Genomic DNA, 13,705 nt, shown 5'->3' with positions numbered 1-13,705 from the left:
ATTGAAGGTAATTAGCTGCACAAGGTAGAAAGCCAAAACCTAGAGACCAACCACAATGTTCTGCAAAGAGATAATTGAAAAGCATTTGGCAAGAGATTTTGATACACTTCTATTATTACCTTCCACAGTAAAAAGAAAGACAGGAAATGCCTGGCAGAGGTTCATGTCTTGGGAATGATGTTTTTCTGTGGTTCAACCATCTGCCAGTATTGAGATTGGGATTCGGATGTAGCTTTATTTTAATTGAGAGACTTTTCAACATTGGTCAGTCTTGTACAGATATCATGGAGACAAGTGGAAGACAGAAGAAGCTATATATTCCTAGATTTTCCACAGCTATGGTCTTGTTTTACATCTGTGTATTTTATTGACAATATTTCTACCACGTAAGCAATGTGAGAAATACACTTATTTGATTCTTTGTGGATACACTATTTAGACAAAAATATTGGGACATGCATCTTTTTTATTGAATTCAGGGGTGGTATGGGCTGTTTTCCAGGGGTTAGGCTCAGGCCCTTACTTACAGTCAAGGCAAATCTTAATGATTCAGCATTCCAGCATATTTTGTGGCCCACACAGAGCCCTGACCTCAACTCCATCTAACGCCTTTGGGATGAACTGAAATGGAGATTGTGAGCCAGACCTTTTGGTCCAACATCAGTGTGTGACCTCACAAATGCTCTACTGCATGAATGGGCACAAATTCCCACAGAAACACTCCAACATGTTGTGGAAAGCCTTCACAGAAGAGTGGAAGCTGTTACAGTTACAAACATGGGAGCAATTCCATATTAACATCCGTGTAATTATAATGAAGTATAATGATCGGGTTAAAAGTTAAAACAGATTAAAAATAAAAGGCATCCATAGTGAATTAGTGTCTGCTTTTTCCAGATCTTTATTTAAGCTTTATCATGTTTACACTTTGTGAAATATTGAAACAACGACTAATTCATATCGTACTTTAAGACAAGTGCAATATCCCATCCAGTAGAATTGTTCTTTACGTTATGTGTATCATTCAATTCTCTTACAATTCAGCCTCACATATTTGCTATAATTGGTAGGTGTGGGATTGCACAGAATTTGTAGTGTCTGAGGTATAAATGCTTTAACACTTTCCATGTTCATCAGTCTTCTGTTTAAAATAAGGCCATGAAGTACACCTGCTTCCTGCCAGAAGAATGTGGCTACACTGAAATCAAATGAAGTCTGTTTCCTTGCAAACTCCACTGACCCACTTTTCTTCCTAACTCATGACCTTCCCCTGAATAATCAAATATATATATATATATATATATATATATATATATATATATATATATATATATATATATATATATGTATATAGATATATATACTACCAGACCTTCTCATTCAGTGTTTTTTCTTTATTTTTACTACTTCCTACATTGTAGATACCTACTGAAGACATCACATATATGAAGCAGGATAGATGGAATTATTTAACAAAAAAAAGTGAAATAACTCTAAATATGTTTTATATTTTAGATTACTCAAAGTAGCCACCATTTGCTTTGTTGACAGTGCTGCAATGCCAAGAGTGTGCAAAGCAGTAATCAAAGCAAAGGGTGGCTATTTTGAAGAATCTAAAATATAAAACATATTTTGAGCAATTTCACACTTTTTTGTTTACTACATAATCCCATATGTGTTCATTCATAGCTTTGATGCCTTCAGTGAGAATCTGCAATGTAAATAGTCATGAAAATAAAGAAGAACCATTAAATAAGAAGGTGTGTCCAAACTCTGGTGGTGTATATATCATATTTTTAAATTCCAAACCAATGAAGTGAGTGGAAGAGAGCTGAGCCCACAGAAATGGAAGGAGAGTAAGAGAAAGACAAGATGATGTTGTAAAGGAGAAAGGTGCAAAATGAGGAAAAAAGAAGAGGGTAAATATTAGAAAGATTGATGGGCAAGTAAAGGTGAGCTGGTAAGATAGATGCAGAAAGGAGAGAGAGATTTGATCAAGCACTCAGGTGATGTGGCCTTGTAAAAAAACAAAAAAAAATCCTGCCAATGAAGAATGCACTCAGCCTGGAATTTATTCATAGTTGTATTTATAATGCATGCCCACAGAAGGAATGACTTCCCATGCAGCATGTGTGCTTGTGTGTGCTCGTGTGTGTGTGTGTGTGTGTGTGTGTGTGTGTGTGCGCAGCCCTTACATGCCTGTGCAAAGCTGCATGTGGAGTGTGCGTATGATTTCGCCCCATGTGTTTCCTGTCTGGGGGACAGGAAAGGCGCTGATTGATGAGAGAACGTTTGCTTTAACGAGCCTCCGGAGTGGATTCACCTTGAGAGAGATTTGGTTTTCACTTTACACTGGTTCTACTGCTGTCTGTAGATATCTGAAGCATACACCATCACTCTGCTGGTTGTGTGTATGTGTGTGCGCGCTCATTATGTTTGTTTACCTGTGTGTGTGTTTGTCCAGTATGGTTCATCTGGTGTGCCTGCATTTTTGGTGCTGCCTGTGTGTGTTAGTATGTAAGTCCAGCTATTGTTTGCATGAGTAGGGTGAGTAAGAGTGTGTGTGTGTGTGTGTGTGCATTGGATTATTGATTGTAGATCATTAGCTCACCCAAAAAAATCTTAATCTCACTGCCTCTACTTTTTTAAATATGAATTCAATTGAGTAATTAATTTGTTAATTAATTAAATTATAGTTCCACAGTGTGACCACCACGACTCAATATTTAATTAATAAAATTTCATTTTGTTATGCCAGTTAGAAGACACTGGAGAAATTAATAACTGTTTCATGTCATTTTACAATTTCTCCCCTTTTTTTTATCATCCCGCCTTTAGACGGCAGGGCTGCTGAGATAGTTGGGAATATCTTGGTTCATTCACCTTACTGTGCTTTCTTTAAGCAAGACCCCGTAGATCTCGATGTGGAGGGGGTTCAATGAAGCATCTAATTGTCTGACTGCTAATGCTCCATTAAATTAAATTAGAATTAAAGATTAAAATAGTCTCCTTCAATAAAACCCTCATCATGTATGGGTCAGTGGTGTTAATGCAGAGCTGTTCCGGGGGTTCTTGACATTTTAAAGATTTTAAGGTTAACATATACCCATAATATAACCACCTGTAGACCCTGTTTAATCAGATGTATTTTGCTCCCTTTATTCTTAGAATTTTGTTGAGGTTTAGTGAATTTAGTATTAAAGTGGACACCTGCTCAGTATCTACATTGTGGTGGGGTACATATTACAGTGAAAAGTGAAGGCAGAGACTGGAATAGTTGCTCTTCTATTAGAATAATTTCCACTGAATGAACCTCAGAGTGAAATTAAACTATTTTTCAATTTGCTAGAGAACCCGAGAGTCTCCTTTAAAAACCTTAGGGGCTTCCTTTGAGAATCCCCGTTTTAGAGCAATGTACAAAGAAAACGCTTTTTCACTTTTGGCCTCAAGGTGTCCCCATAACAAATCGCCGCCACTCTTCGGTCCTGCTGCGTGCCCTCCCTGTGTTCTCTTTGACCGTTTACAATGTCTGTAGCGGAAGTGTCTTCATTCTGAAAGGTTTTATTGAATATTCGCAAAACACAGCAATAACAGTTTTGACTTGTGAAGTCGCTTTGTTGGTAGAGAAGAATAGTACCGTTATTTTGTCTGAATAGTCCGGTTTTATCTGTGAAAACGCGAAGCAGCCTGGCTCATTGCTTCGTCTCACGAGTTGGCTGCCTTCAAATGCTGAGAGCCTGAATGAAAATCTGCTGGTAAGGATGTTCAAGTCCAGTTTTCAACGACAGCGTTGCGTTATATGTTGGTTACTGTTGAAGGAGCTTTATTTTTCACTTGTCTAACGATGTTGTAGTCTTAGCATCACGTGCTGCTGCCTTTAACCCAGTTACGCATCAGCACAGCTCAAATTGTGGTGGTTTATTTCTAGACCCTGGAAGGAAAATACAGTGGTTGAATGGTGTGGGTTGTTGCATTAACTTGTATCTCACATATAATCAGCTTTTTTTCTTTGATTACCTTAAAATACATTGCACCAAAAATAATGGACTAGTTTTTTTTGTTTTGTTTTTTTTACATATGTAAAACACGATGTTGATAGCCAATCTATTGCAGCAAATGTTTGTTATAGTACTCAGTCCAGTCTCTCAGTTATCAGATATGTTTTATGTGTAAGTTTGTAACTACAGACGTTATACTTCGTCTTAATGCATGTTCTCTGTGATTTCTCATTAATATCACTCTATTGTTGATCTGTGATCTGGTTCTCAAGATCCTTATCCCCTTATGATTGTGGTGACAGTTTTTGCTTACAATGAATAATATTTAGGTGTTAGTCTTGAGTTTCAATTTATTATGACTATTATTGTTTACGAGGATTGTAGAAAGGAGCCTCTGTTTTCAGAATAGGTAATATAGTCCATTGTAGTGGTACATGTGCTATACTTAATAGTAATTGGCAAACACTTATCTTTCGATTTGGAGGAAAATAGACTTGACTCAGCCAGGTTCATGTGAGGAAGAGAAAAGAAAGAGGGGAGGCATATGAGTGGTTGAGTTCTGCCAGCTGTACTGTAAAACTGAAAGGTGAGCAAAGGGAAGGTTGGCCAGGGGAATTGTGTTTGCTTTGTCTTTTTTGTTGATCACATATGTTTCAAAGCGGTGGAAGGAATATGGTGTGTACACTGCATATATTGTGATACATGCACAGTATTTAATGCTGTTTTGACTAAAGGTTGGTTTTAGATATTATTTGTAATTTCATATTTACTGTTAAACTCAGTTGGCAAACAGTGATACATATAGTCCCTACGTTATGTGTAACCTTTATTTTAATTGTGATTTAATCGTTTAGCCTTTCCGCAGCTAATGGTTCTTTGCTTCATGTGAGTTGTAAAATATTCACACTCCAGGCACTTTGTTACTGTTTCATCAGTGACTCATAAAACTGTGAAATCTGAAGCTCAATACAGTAAATGATTATGTGATTTTTTTTTTCTGCTCAGTAAAACAACAAAAAAAGAATTTTTAGGGCTGCAGCTCATGATAATTTTCCAAACAACTGTCCAGAACTCAGAAAGCATTCAATTCACTTATCATATGTGTTGAAGAAAAGCTGAAAACACACATATGAGAAAGAGAAATCTGCAAATATCAGTGAAATTATGAATCACCTATCAAAACATTTGATTGATTAATTGATTAGCTTCAGCTCTAATTATTCTTCTGAGAAATGTTGTTGCTTTTTAGAGGTTAGCCTTATCATCTGCAGACAGTGTACCGACTGACGTGACATGCCTCTGTGGTGATATTATCATTATCATATGCCAGTATCATGTGATGGGTATCCAACACTCTTTTCATTTACATTTAGATACATTTTATAGACCAAATGATTAATCAAGAAAATAGACTGCACATTAATCAACAGCAAAGTGTTATTTCCCACCTTGGTGTAGTTTGTGTTCAGTCTGTTTGTTTCAGGGGGAGTAAAGAGCCCAGGAATTCTGATGATTAACTGGTGTTAGAGAGAGTTAGAAAATGAAGACTTTTCCTTTGAGGAAGTATAAAATGGAAAGAAGAAGAAGAGTAGCAACAGTGTCTGTCCTCTTCTCCTCAGTTCCAGGTGAGTCAGCTGATTGACGACGAGGCTCCTGTGGATGTTGGCCATGGATGAAGAGCTATTGCCTTTGGACTGCCTGCTGCCCTCAGGTACTGTCTTTCAAACACACATTCCCTCGACGCAAACACACAACCACACAATCAATCATACAGGCTGGTCCATGCACAGACACATACAATATGCTCACCCAAATGCTGCGTCTTTGTGCGAGGCATCCAAAAACAGACAATCTGTATTCGTCGGATCAAAAACACGCACTTACGCACATCACTGTCACACTTGTCTTTTTCTCTCTGTTTCTCCCTGTCGCTCTGACACACACAAACAGTCTTGGGGGATTTGAAACTCACAAACAAATCACTGGCACTTTCATGTATGTATGTATGAGATGCACTTCCCTGCTTCTTTTTGTTAGGCTGCCTACGTAATGAATCTTTAGTGAAATACGACTTGATGTGTTTGCTTGTAAGGTTTCTAGCAAAACATACTTTGAAGATCCAGTATTTCTAAAAATAATCTTACCTGTGATTAAAGACCCTGTCATCATATAAACTCACTTTCTGACATTTGACCAAAAGAAACCATCCCACCACTGAACATTTATTTGGCACGTTTTGGGCTGTTCTCCAGACCTAAGGAGGAGGCTGGCTGCAGCTGCCTTTAGCCACTGCTCTCTGACCAAGGTTTATGCAAGCTCCCTAGTGGTGCATGGAAGTGTGGAGGAAGGCGAGCTGATAAGAGCCTAAGGGCGGGTTTACCACAGAGCTGTAAAGGTCAAGGGGATCGTACAGCGGTTTGGTCTGTAGGGAAGACAGCAGAAACTACACATTAGTTTCTTCCATCTCTTCTTCCTATCTTTTTTGTGAGGGGCAAATTTTGTGCCGTACTTGAAAAATATTCTTGGCTTACACGCTTTTACGTTATAATAAAAGAGACAGGCACTCTGTTTGTCCAAATTAAATTGTCTTCTGGGGTTTTGACACTGGCTGGAAATATCGTCCACCCACAGGTATATATAAATAGAGAACTTCGGTGTGAAAAACAAACATAATGTCCCCAGAAAGCTCAGCAGTGTCACAGACTCTTCCTCTCTCATCCTTCTCGGATTCTTTGGCATACAGCGACCACAAATGAGCCTGACTGGTAAACAAACAGTGAGCATGCTGTGTATAGTCTTTTGACAAGATACACACAAATTTGAGGTTTTGAAGTCCTGGAAAAATCCACTCTTTTTTTTATATCTCTGTAATCTCTGCTGTTGCATTCTTGGATTTATTTTACAAAGAAGTGTCGTAATTTGGTGCAACCATTTTCCTTTAACTTGCTGAGTCTTGTATCAAGCTGTACTTTTGTTGAACATGAAATATCCTGTCTTGACCTCCTTTTGTCTGTGTTTGTCCGTTCACAGTTTGATGTGTTTTTTAGAGTTCTGAGCACGAATTTCTCATTTTGATAAACATAAACCAAATGATTAATTGCAACTTCTTTTTAATTAAGATTTAAATGACTGATTTGACAAAAACAAAGCTACAATCTGAAATATAATTGATAGAAAAAAACCCTTGTTTGTTGTTACACTCTTGTTTGTCATTAATTAACCTGTACAGGCTCTGGCAATCAAACAGCATGCTTATTGTCTTCCAGTGATCTTTGACTCTTAAGTTTCATTGACTGCTGCCTGAGCTTCATCTGAGGCTCCAGATTGTGTTTGGTTCCCATCTGATATGAGTACAATCTGTTCTTTAGTTGAGACAAACTTGAACATAACAGAACTGACACAATTAAGCAGGTATTAACCTAAATCATTCTCTTCATTCTTAAATGAACTAAAGGAAAAAAGTTTTTAAAGGGAGGATTCTACTGTGTTGTGAGAAATTAACCAGTTAGTCCATGAACAGAAAATTATCAACAACTCTGATAATCAGTTAATGGTACTTAAGTCATTTGTCAAGGATTAACCATATATTTCTAATTTTAGAATTTGCATTATGATAGATTGCTCTCCTCGCTCTTGCTCCCTTGTGTTCCTCTCTCTCTCCACAAATTTATTAATCCCCTTGTTAGAGTACAAAGGCCACTGTAATCGTGCTTCTTTTTATCTACGTATGTTTGTATGTACTTGACATTCTTGCATGTGTGTGTAATTTGCACGAGGCAGGAACATGGAAGCAGTGCTCATCTTCAATGCTTGTACAGCTCGTAAATCAATAGCACACAAAGGCCAACATCAGTCAAGATGCCCTCACTTCTGATAGGAAGCTATCAGCGGTTTTGAAGCATCCGTTGAATCAAATGTTTGCTCAGAGACGTTAGCTACGCATTACAGGCTACACTCTTGAGTTTGCTCACTGTACAAATCCAAGATTTATTCTAAAGATTTCACAGGGTGTGCAAATAATCCCCCAGACGTTTGCAAAACAGAACAGATCAGAATACACACACACACACACACACACACACACACACACACACATCCTCCTGATGATATAATTTTGTTGATAAATCTGTCACTTGCTATCAAAACGTGTCTAAAGATATCGCTGTATCATACACCTTTAAAAATATTCCCCCCTACTGTAGCGTATAGTGAAACACCCCTCCCCCCCAATTCAAGTTAGAGTGCTGTATTTCTGTGGCTTCTTTGGTTTAATCTCATGCAGGAAATGCTTATCTAGACTCTCGTTGGAGAATAAAAAAACAGCCCCTGGATGTCTGCATTTTAAGTCCCTAGTGTGCATGGTTAGCCTTTTAAATTTCACTATTTGAATTATAAATGCCGTCTTCTGGAATATGTATGTGCTAGGTTATGTGCTGAGATTTTGTATGTGTGTCTATGTGTGTATTTGTGTTATTTATGCTGTCTGGCACTTTTAAAAGAATCCCAAGGTGACATTTATTTGAACGAAGTGCACAAAAGGCCGCGCACCTCCCCTCTTGTGTGTGTGTGGTGGTGGTGAGTGTTTGTGTGACGAGGGGTTATCGGAAAAGTCACGGCTGGTTGAGTTTGTCTTTTGTTCTCTGTACACCTCCAGCCAATTAAGAGACAAGACTGACAAATCTGCTCCTCCTCCACCTCCTCCACCCGTTCTTGTGTCCTCCTTTCTTTTCTTCCTTTTTGGGCATCTCCTCTTTATCCTCCTGCTCTTTATCCTCTCTTCCCTTCCTCTTCCTTTTACCATACTCTGCTGGGGTTGACTTTTCGTCTTGGAAATGACCTTCCAGTGATGTGAAATTTTTAACAACATCAAGCCTGCTGCTGCAACAAAGTCACAAACCCAAAGGACATTTTTTTCTCCATACTGTCTCAGCCAAGCCAAAATGCACTCTCTTGAGGGTATAATCCAAAAAAGATTTCTTTTTTCAGGACACAAGGTGAGGCACATTTTGCAATGAGAATTTCATGAAACCTGAAAGTATATTCTTTTTCTTTCTTCATTGCCTTTTCTAGCTTCATACTGCATTCACAATGCATTAAGAAAGGTGTAATGGGAGAGATACAGGTGTTGTTAGATACATCGTGTAATGCCATTATGAAACTGGAATCCAGATGTGCGGAAGAGCAGGAGACAGGAAAGAGGACATTGTCACCACAGAGTGTCAATTGAGCTTATATGACATTTTGGCTTTGCTACAAAAGGCAACAAGTTTAAAAAATGGCAGAAAAGTCATTCATAAAGGCATACATGAGAGTGAAAGATAAATGAGCAAGCAGTGAAAGCGTGATGACAGGGAGAGGAGAGATTGTGCTTTAGTCTTTGGTCCATTAAGGCTTTTCTTTTTACACTTTTTTCAGTGAATGCAGAGTATTCCATTATTTTTTCCATCTCCTACGGATAGAAAAATGACAATTGTAAAGTGTTAGTCAGGGGATCTGCATTAGCAGCAGAGCAAAAGAAAAGCTAAAAGCAAGATGGATGAGGAGTTGAGGGAGGAAATAGATTTGTGAAATGGTGCACCCTGGGACAGAGACTTTGACAAAGACACATGGAGGTAAACTGAGGAAAAAAGAGAGATGCTATATGATGGTATATGATATTAGGTAGTTCATTTGTTTTTGAAAGGGCTTTCCTCTGTTGTCATGTAATTAACAAATAGTGTGTCACCATGGGCAAGGTATTCAAATGAGCGCTGATCAGAAGGTATGTGGGAGCCCATGTGATTTCATATATTTCCCTTTTAAACCAAAAATAACTACTTATTATATGGACTTTGATATTGATCGTGATTATAGTTGGGGAGAGTAAAGGTTCTTTATTTGAAGGAAATTGGTTATATTTTGTTCTGATGTTGCAAATAAACCTCTCACAGCTTAACTGAATCTAGTGGGAGAGCATTTTGAACTTTTTTAAAACCGTGATTCAGCATCCAGACATGTTTTGAATGGTTTCTGTTTTTATATCTTATTTTGCTGTCTCCATATGGAACATGATAATGACTTCATTATCAGGCCATTGTTTTAATTTGCTCCTTGGTGTCACAAAAAAAATCCAAAACATCCTCCAACCTGTATTTGAAAGGTATTTTTTAACATTCAAGCGGTGATGTTGTTTTTTTGTTCTGTGTCTCTATCTGATTGTGTATGACTCAAACCCTTTTCCCCTTCATGTCTTTCTGTCGTCTTCTGCAGGCACACAGAGGATCTGTCTGATCATTCTGAACCAGCCTCTGGATAAGGACTACCTACATATCCTCTGGAATAAAGGTATACAATAATTCATCACAGATCAAACCAGCCCCCAGTTTAGATCTCGTCTTCATTGGTTTGCACTGAGCATGTGTTCCCTTTTTGTCTTTTAACTATGCTCTCTATTCTGTGTGGCCTCCACTGTGCTTCCATGTCATTGAAAATGCCCTCTTCCTGCCCTCTGTCCACACTTCCTGTGAGATGTTTTTTAATGAAGTTACAGATGACATCATGTTATTTTTTGTGCAGAATAGTTTGCCTTTCTGCAAGGGTGACTTTTTGTAATTTTTTTTCAATAACTCCTGTGGCTGCATGATCTGAACTAATGAACGAATCAGCAAAATACAAAGCTATTACACATTTGAAACGGTCATTTAAATATCCCTTCCAGATATGATTTAAGATGTATATAAAATACCCTTCTTTGAATAATAATTATATTTGATATGATTTTTCAGCAAAAAAATGCATACAAAAATGCCAAAAAAATCATCCTCATGCTGACTATAAGCTGTTGCTTGTACCTGTGGGACCTCTTGCATCCTTTCACTAACAGTCTGGTTAGTGCAAGATATGGAAAGGTAGGAAATCTTAGTTGTGTCCTACTAATCAACAGCCCTTCCTTATACATAGAAATACTGGAAAATCACACAGTTTTCAGTGAAAAGGACAGAATATTTCAAGCAGGACATTGGTATTCAAACATTAAGTACATGTTGTGTAGTAAGAGCTCACCAAATGGCTCTACTTAGGCAGTGTTGGCAAAACAGTCATGCCCAGGGGCAGTGTGGTGATTATACTTGAAGATGGTTAGAACTGTGCTCAATCACTTTCACATCAGCAAACTGCTGGTCACAAATTTGATGGCAGTTTATGAACCAAGGAACTAGATGATGTTCAGTTTTTGCTGTTGGGAACTAGAGGATATAAAATGGATTTGATTTTCTTTCTGCTTCATGAATTTGCTAAGGCCCCTTACCAGAGACAAAGAAAAACAGAAATTCAGAAAATTCAGAAGCATGCACAATGGGGTCATTGTTAAAAGAGGAAAAATTAAAAGCGAAGTTGAGCTCCAGGGTCCCTGAGGTGTTGCTTATGAGATGTGTTGATGCAAAGCGTTTGTGCTACTTGGCTGTGATGTATTAAATATGCAAATCTGACTTTGAGCCTTTAAACCAGTCAGTGTCATCTCAACCTGTATCCTGCAACATTGTTCTTCTTTGAAATATGGTGACTTGATCAGAAACAGAGCTGATCAAGAAGAACTTGAATGAAAACTCTGCTGAATTCCTTAGACATTTAGTCGTTTTTATTAAAGACAGAGGAGGAGAAAGTGGAGAGAAGTGACCTGGATCTCTGGTTCTTCACAGTTTTGAAGCTCAGACCATGAAACAACAACAACAACAACAAAAACTGTAGACATACTAATTTATGAAAAATTTAATTCATAGACTTACATAATGAGAGAAGGTTAGTAAACAAAGTAACTTTGAAGGCAAACTTGTGTTTAACACCACATCAGACTGAATTTTAATGAATATGACTTTGATATTCTTATCAACTTAACAAAAACCCAAGAGGCACCTGAGTTCTTTCCATCGCACAGCAGTTACACAGCGTGGTTAGACAGGCGCGCTGGATTTTCTTCTCTATAGCTAAGGACATCTAGAAAATGTTTAATGGCATTAGACAAAGTAATTTTCTAATCTGATTTTACACCAAAGGTTGCCTGCTGCCCCAAGATAAAGATTAGTAGTCTGTTAAGTGAGAATGGAAAATATGGAATTTAAAGAAGGAAAATCATTAAAAATATTCATCAAAATGACCCCAGTGCCTGTTGCAGAGTGAAAAGCAAAGCCTGAAAGTTTTCTGTAGATCTACACAATACCATTAAGTATCACATGTTTTTTTTTTTTTTTTCAGAAAATTTCAGTATTTAAATGATTTGCATCAGAACACCCATTTGTAATTGCAGTGGAAACAACATCTAACAAGGACATTTTTCAATATTCAATTTAAATTGTTGGTTTGTGACCAGAATGGGGGAGGTTAGATTTCTTTACACATTGTTGATTATAACTAACCCTCAACAGTATTTGCAGATTGATATTTTTGGTGTAATATCAATATTTAAAATGCAAGCTGTGGCCGGTCCAGCAAAGTGTAACTGATTCAGTTTTACACAAATGCATTGTAGGGTTTTTAGCATAGCCTTATGCTGACTGCTCCCAGTCATACAGGAAGAAAAATCATGAGGCAAGCACTGTGTCGAATGATCAAAGCAACCAAATACAACCTTTTGGCAACCATTGTGAGATATATGGACATATCAGATCCACTTCAACAATATGATGCCACTTGATAGTGTCACACGGCAGATTTAAGATTTTGCTCCCTCTCATATAAGTCCTGCTTGTTTAAAAAATAAATAAATAAATAAAAATACTGGGTGGTTTCCTACCTCCCACGGGCAATGCTGTGGTGTGGATGTCAGAAATGGAAGCTTTCTCGATCAGTTTTGCTCTTGGCTGCAGTGCACATGAGACTTGAAGAAGTTTTGACAGGATGATGAAGATGCACGAATGGCAGATCTCAGATCTCTCGCAGTGTGATGGTAAACACGCTTGTAGCAAGTTTATCATTCCTCACTTGACATGCCATGGATTTTTAATGTTGTTTATGAGATGAGGTGTATGTGTGTGTGACCACGCCTGAGTGTGTCACTCTCCAGATGGCAGTTCACCTGGAGGCTTTGTAGCCAGGTCTCCACCCTTACAGACATCTGCACACTCGCGCACACACACACACATGGACCCAGCACTCTCAGGTCTTCTGATGTGCAGCCCCTGGGCCCCCTCATCACCTGTGGGAGACGGGGAGCAGCAGGGAGCAAAGGAGCGATGGAAGCTGGAAGAGTGCAACGCTGATCAAAGGGAAACTCATTTACAGGTGCCGAGTGTGATGTTGTGAAGAGGGATCAAGCTGCTTATCTCACTAACGCACCCTCTCACTAATCTAGTCCATCAGTCACCCACTCATTCGTTCACTCGATCAGTCACTCATTTACTTTCTCACAGATCTCACACTGTGTAACAACATAAACAAGCAAATCAATAAAGTAATCAGTGAAGGCAAGTCTCTACAAGACAAGAGAACAGGCCTGTGTTTAATTCCAGTGCTTTGTTTCTTCATTTGTTGATGTGGAGCAGGGTGCTGAAGTTTATGGGCATAACATAGTCAATATCAGCTTATTAAGGCTGGTTGTGTCTGCAGTGTGTTGGTGTGTACAGGTGGAATAAATAGGTACGGGGAGCTATTACTTAGGGCAAATAATGACAACTAAACTCCTGTAAGACCATCAGTGGAACACAGAAGGAGAATAGGGGAAAAGCTGGTGAAAC

General features: G+C 38.3%; 1 protein-coding gene across 5 annotated transcripts in view; it reads left to right on the top strand.

Annotated features, from left to right (window-relative positions):
• Nucleotides 1-3,493: 3,493 nt before the first annotated feature.
• The window catches only part of tpk1 (thiamin pyrophosphokinase 1), a 56,497-nt gene continuing 46,285 nt past the window's right edge, over nt 3,494-13,705 (top strand). The window contains exons 1-3 of one of the 5 annotated variants that reach the window (XR_006841418.1): nt 3,494-3,755; nt 5,618-5,709; nt 10,248-10,322. Coding sequence is in view for 3 of the 5 variants with exons in the window: in XM_046371221.1 (XP_046227177.1) it covers nt 5,658-5,709; nt 10,248-10,322 (127 nt within the window). In the remaining 2 variants the exon portion in view is untranslated. Of the gene's footprint in view, nt 3,756-4,148; nt 4,585-5,617; nt 5,710-10,247; nt 10,323-13,705 lie in introns of those variants that run through there. The other 4 variants (XM_046371221.1, XR_006841419.1, XM_046371219.1 and 1 more) reach the window with 4 other exon arrangements.

The sequence above is a fragment of the Scatophagus argus genome, chromosome 18, assembly GCF_020382885.2.
Source record: "Scatophagus argus isolate fScaArg1 chromosome 18, fScaArg1.pri, whole genome shotgun sequence".
Classification (NCBI taxonomy): Eukaryota; Metazoa; Chordata; class Actinopteri; family Scatophagidae; genus Scatophagus; species Scatophagus argus.
Note: the sequence above shows the minus strand (reverse complement) of the source record. Positions and strands in the feature narration are given on the sequence as shown.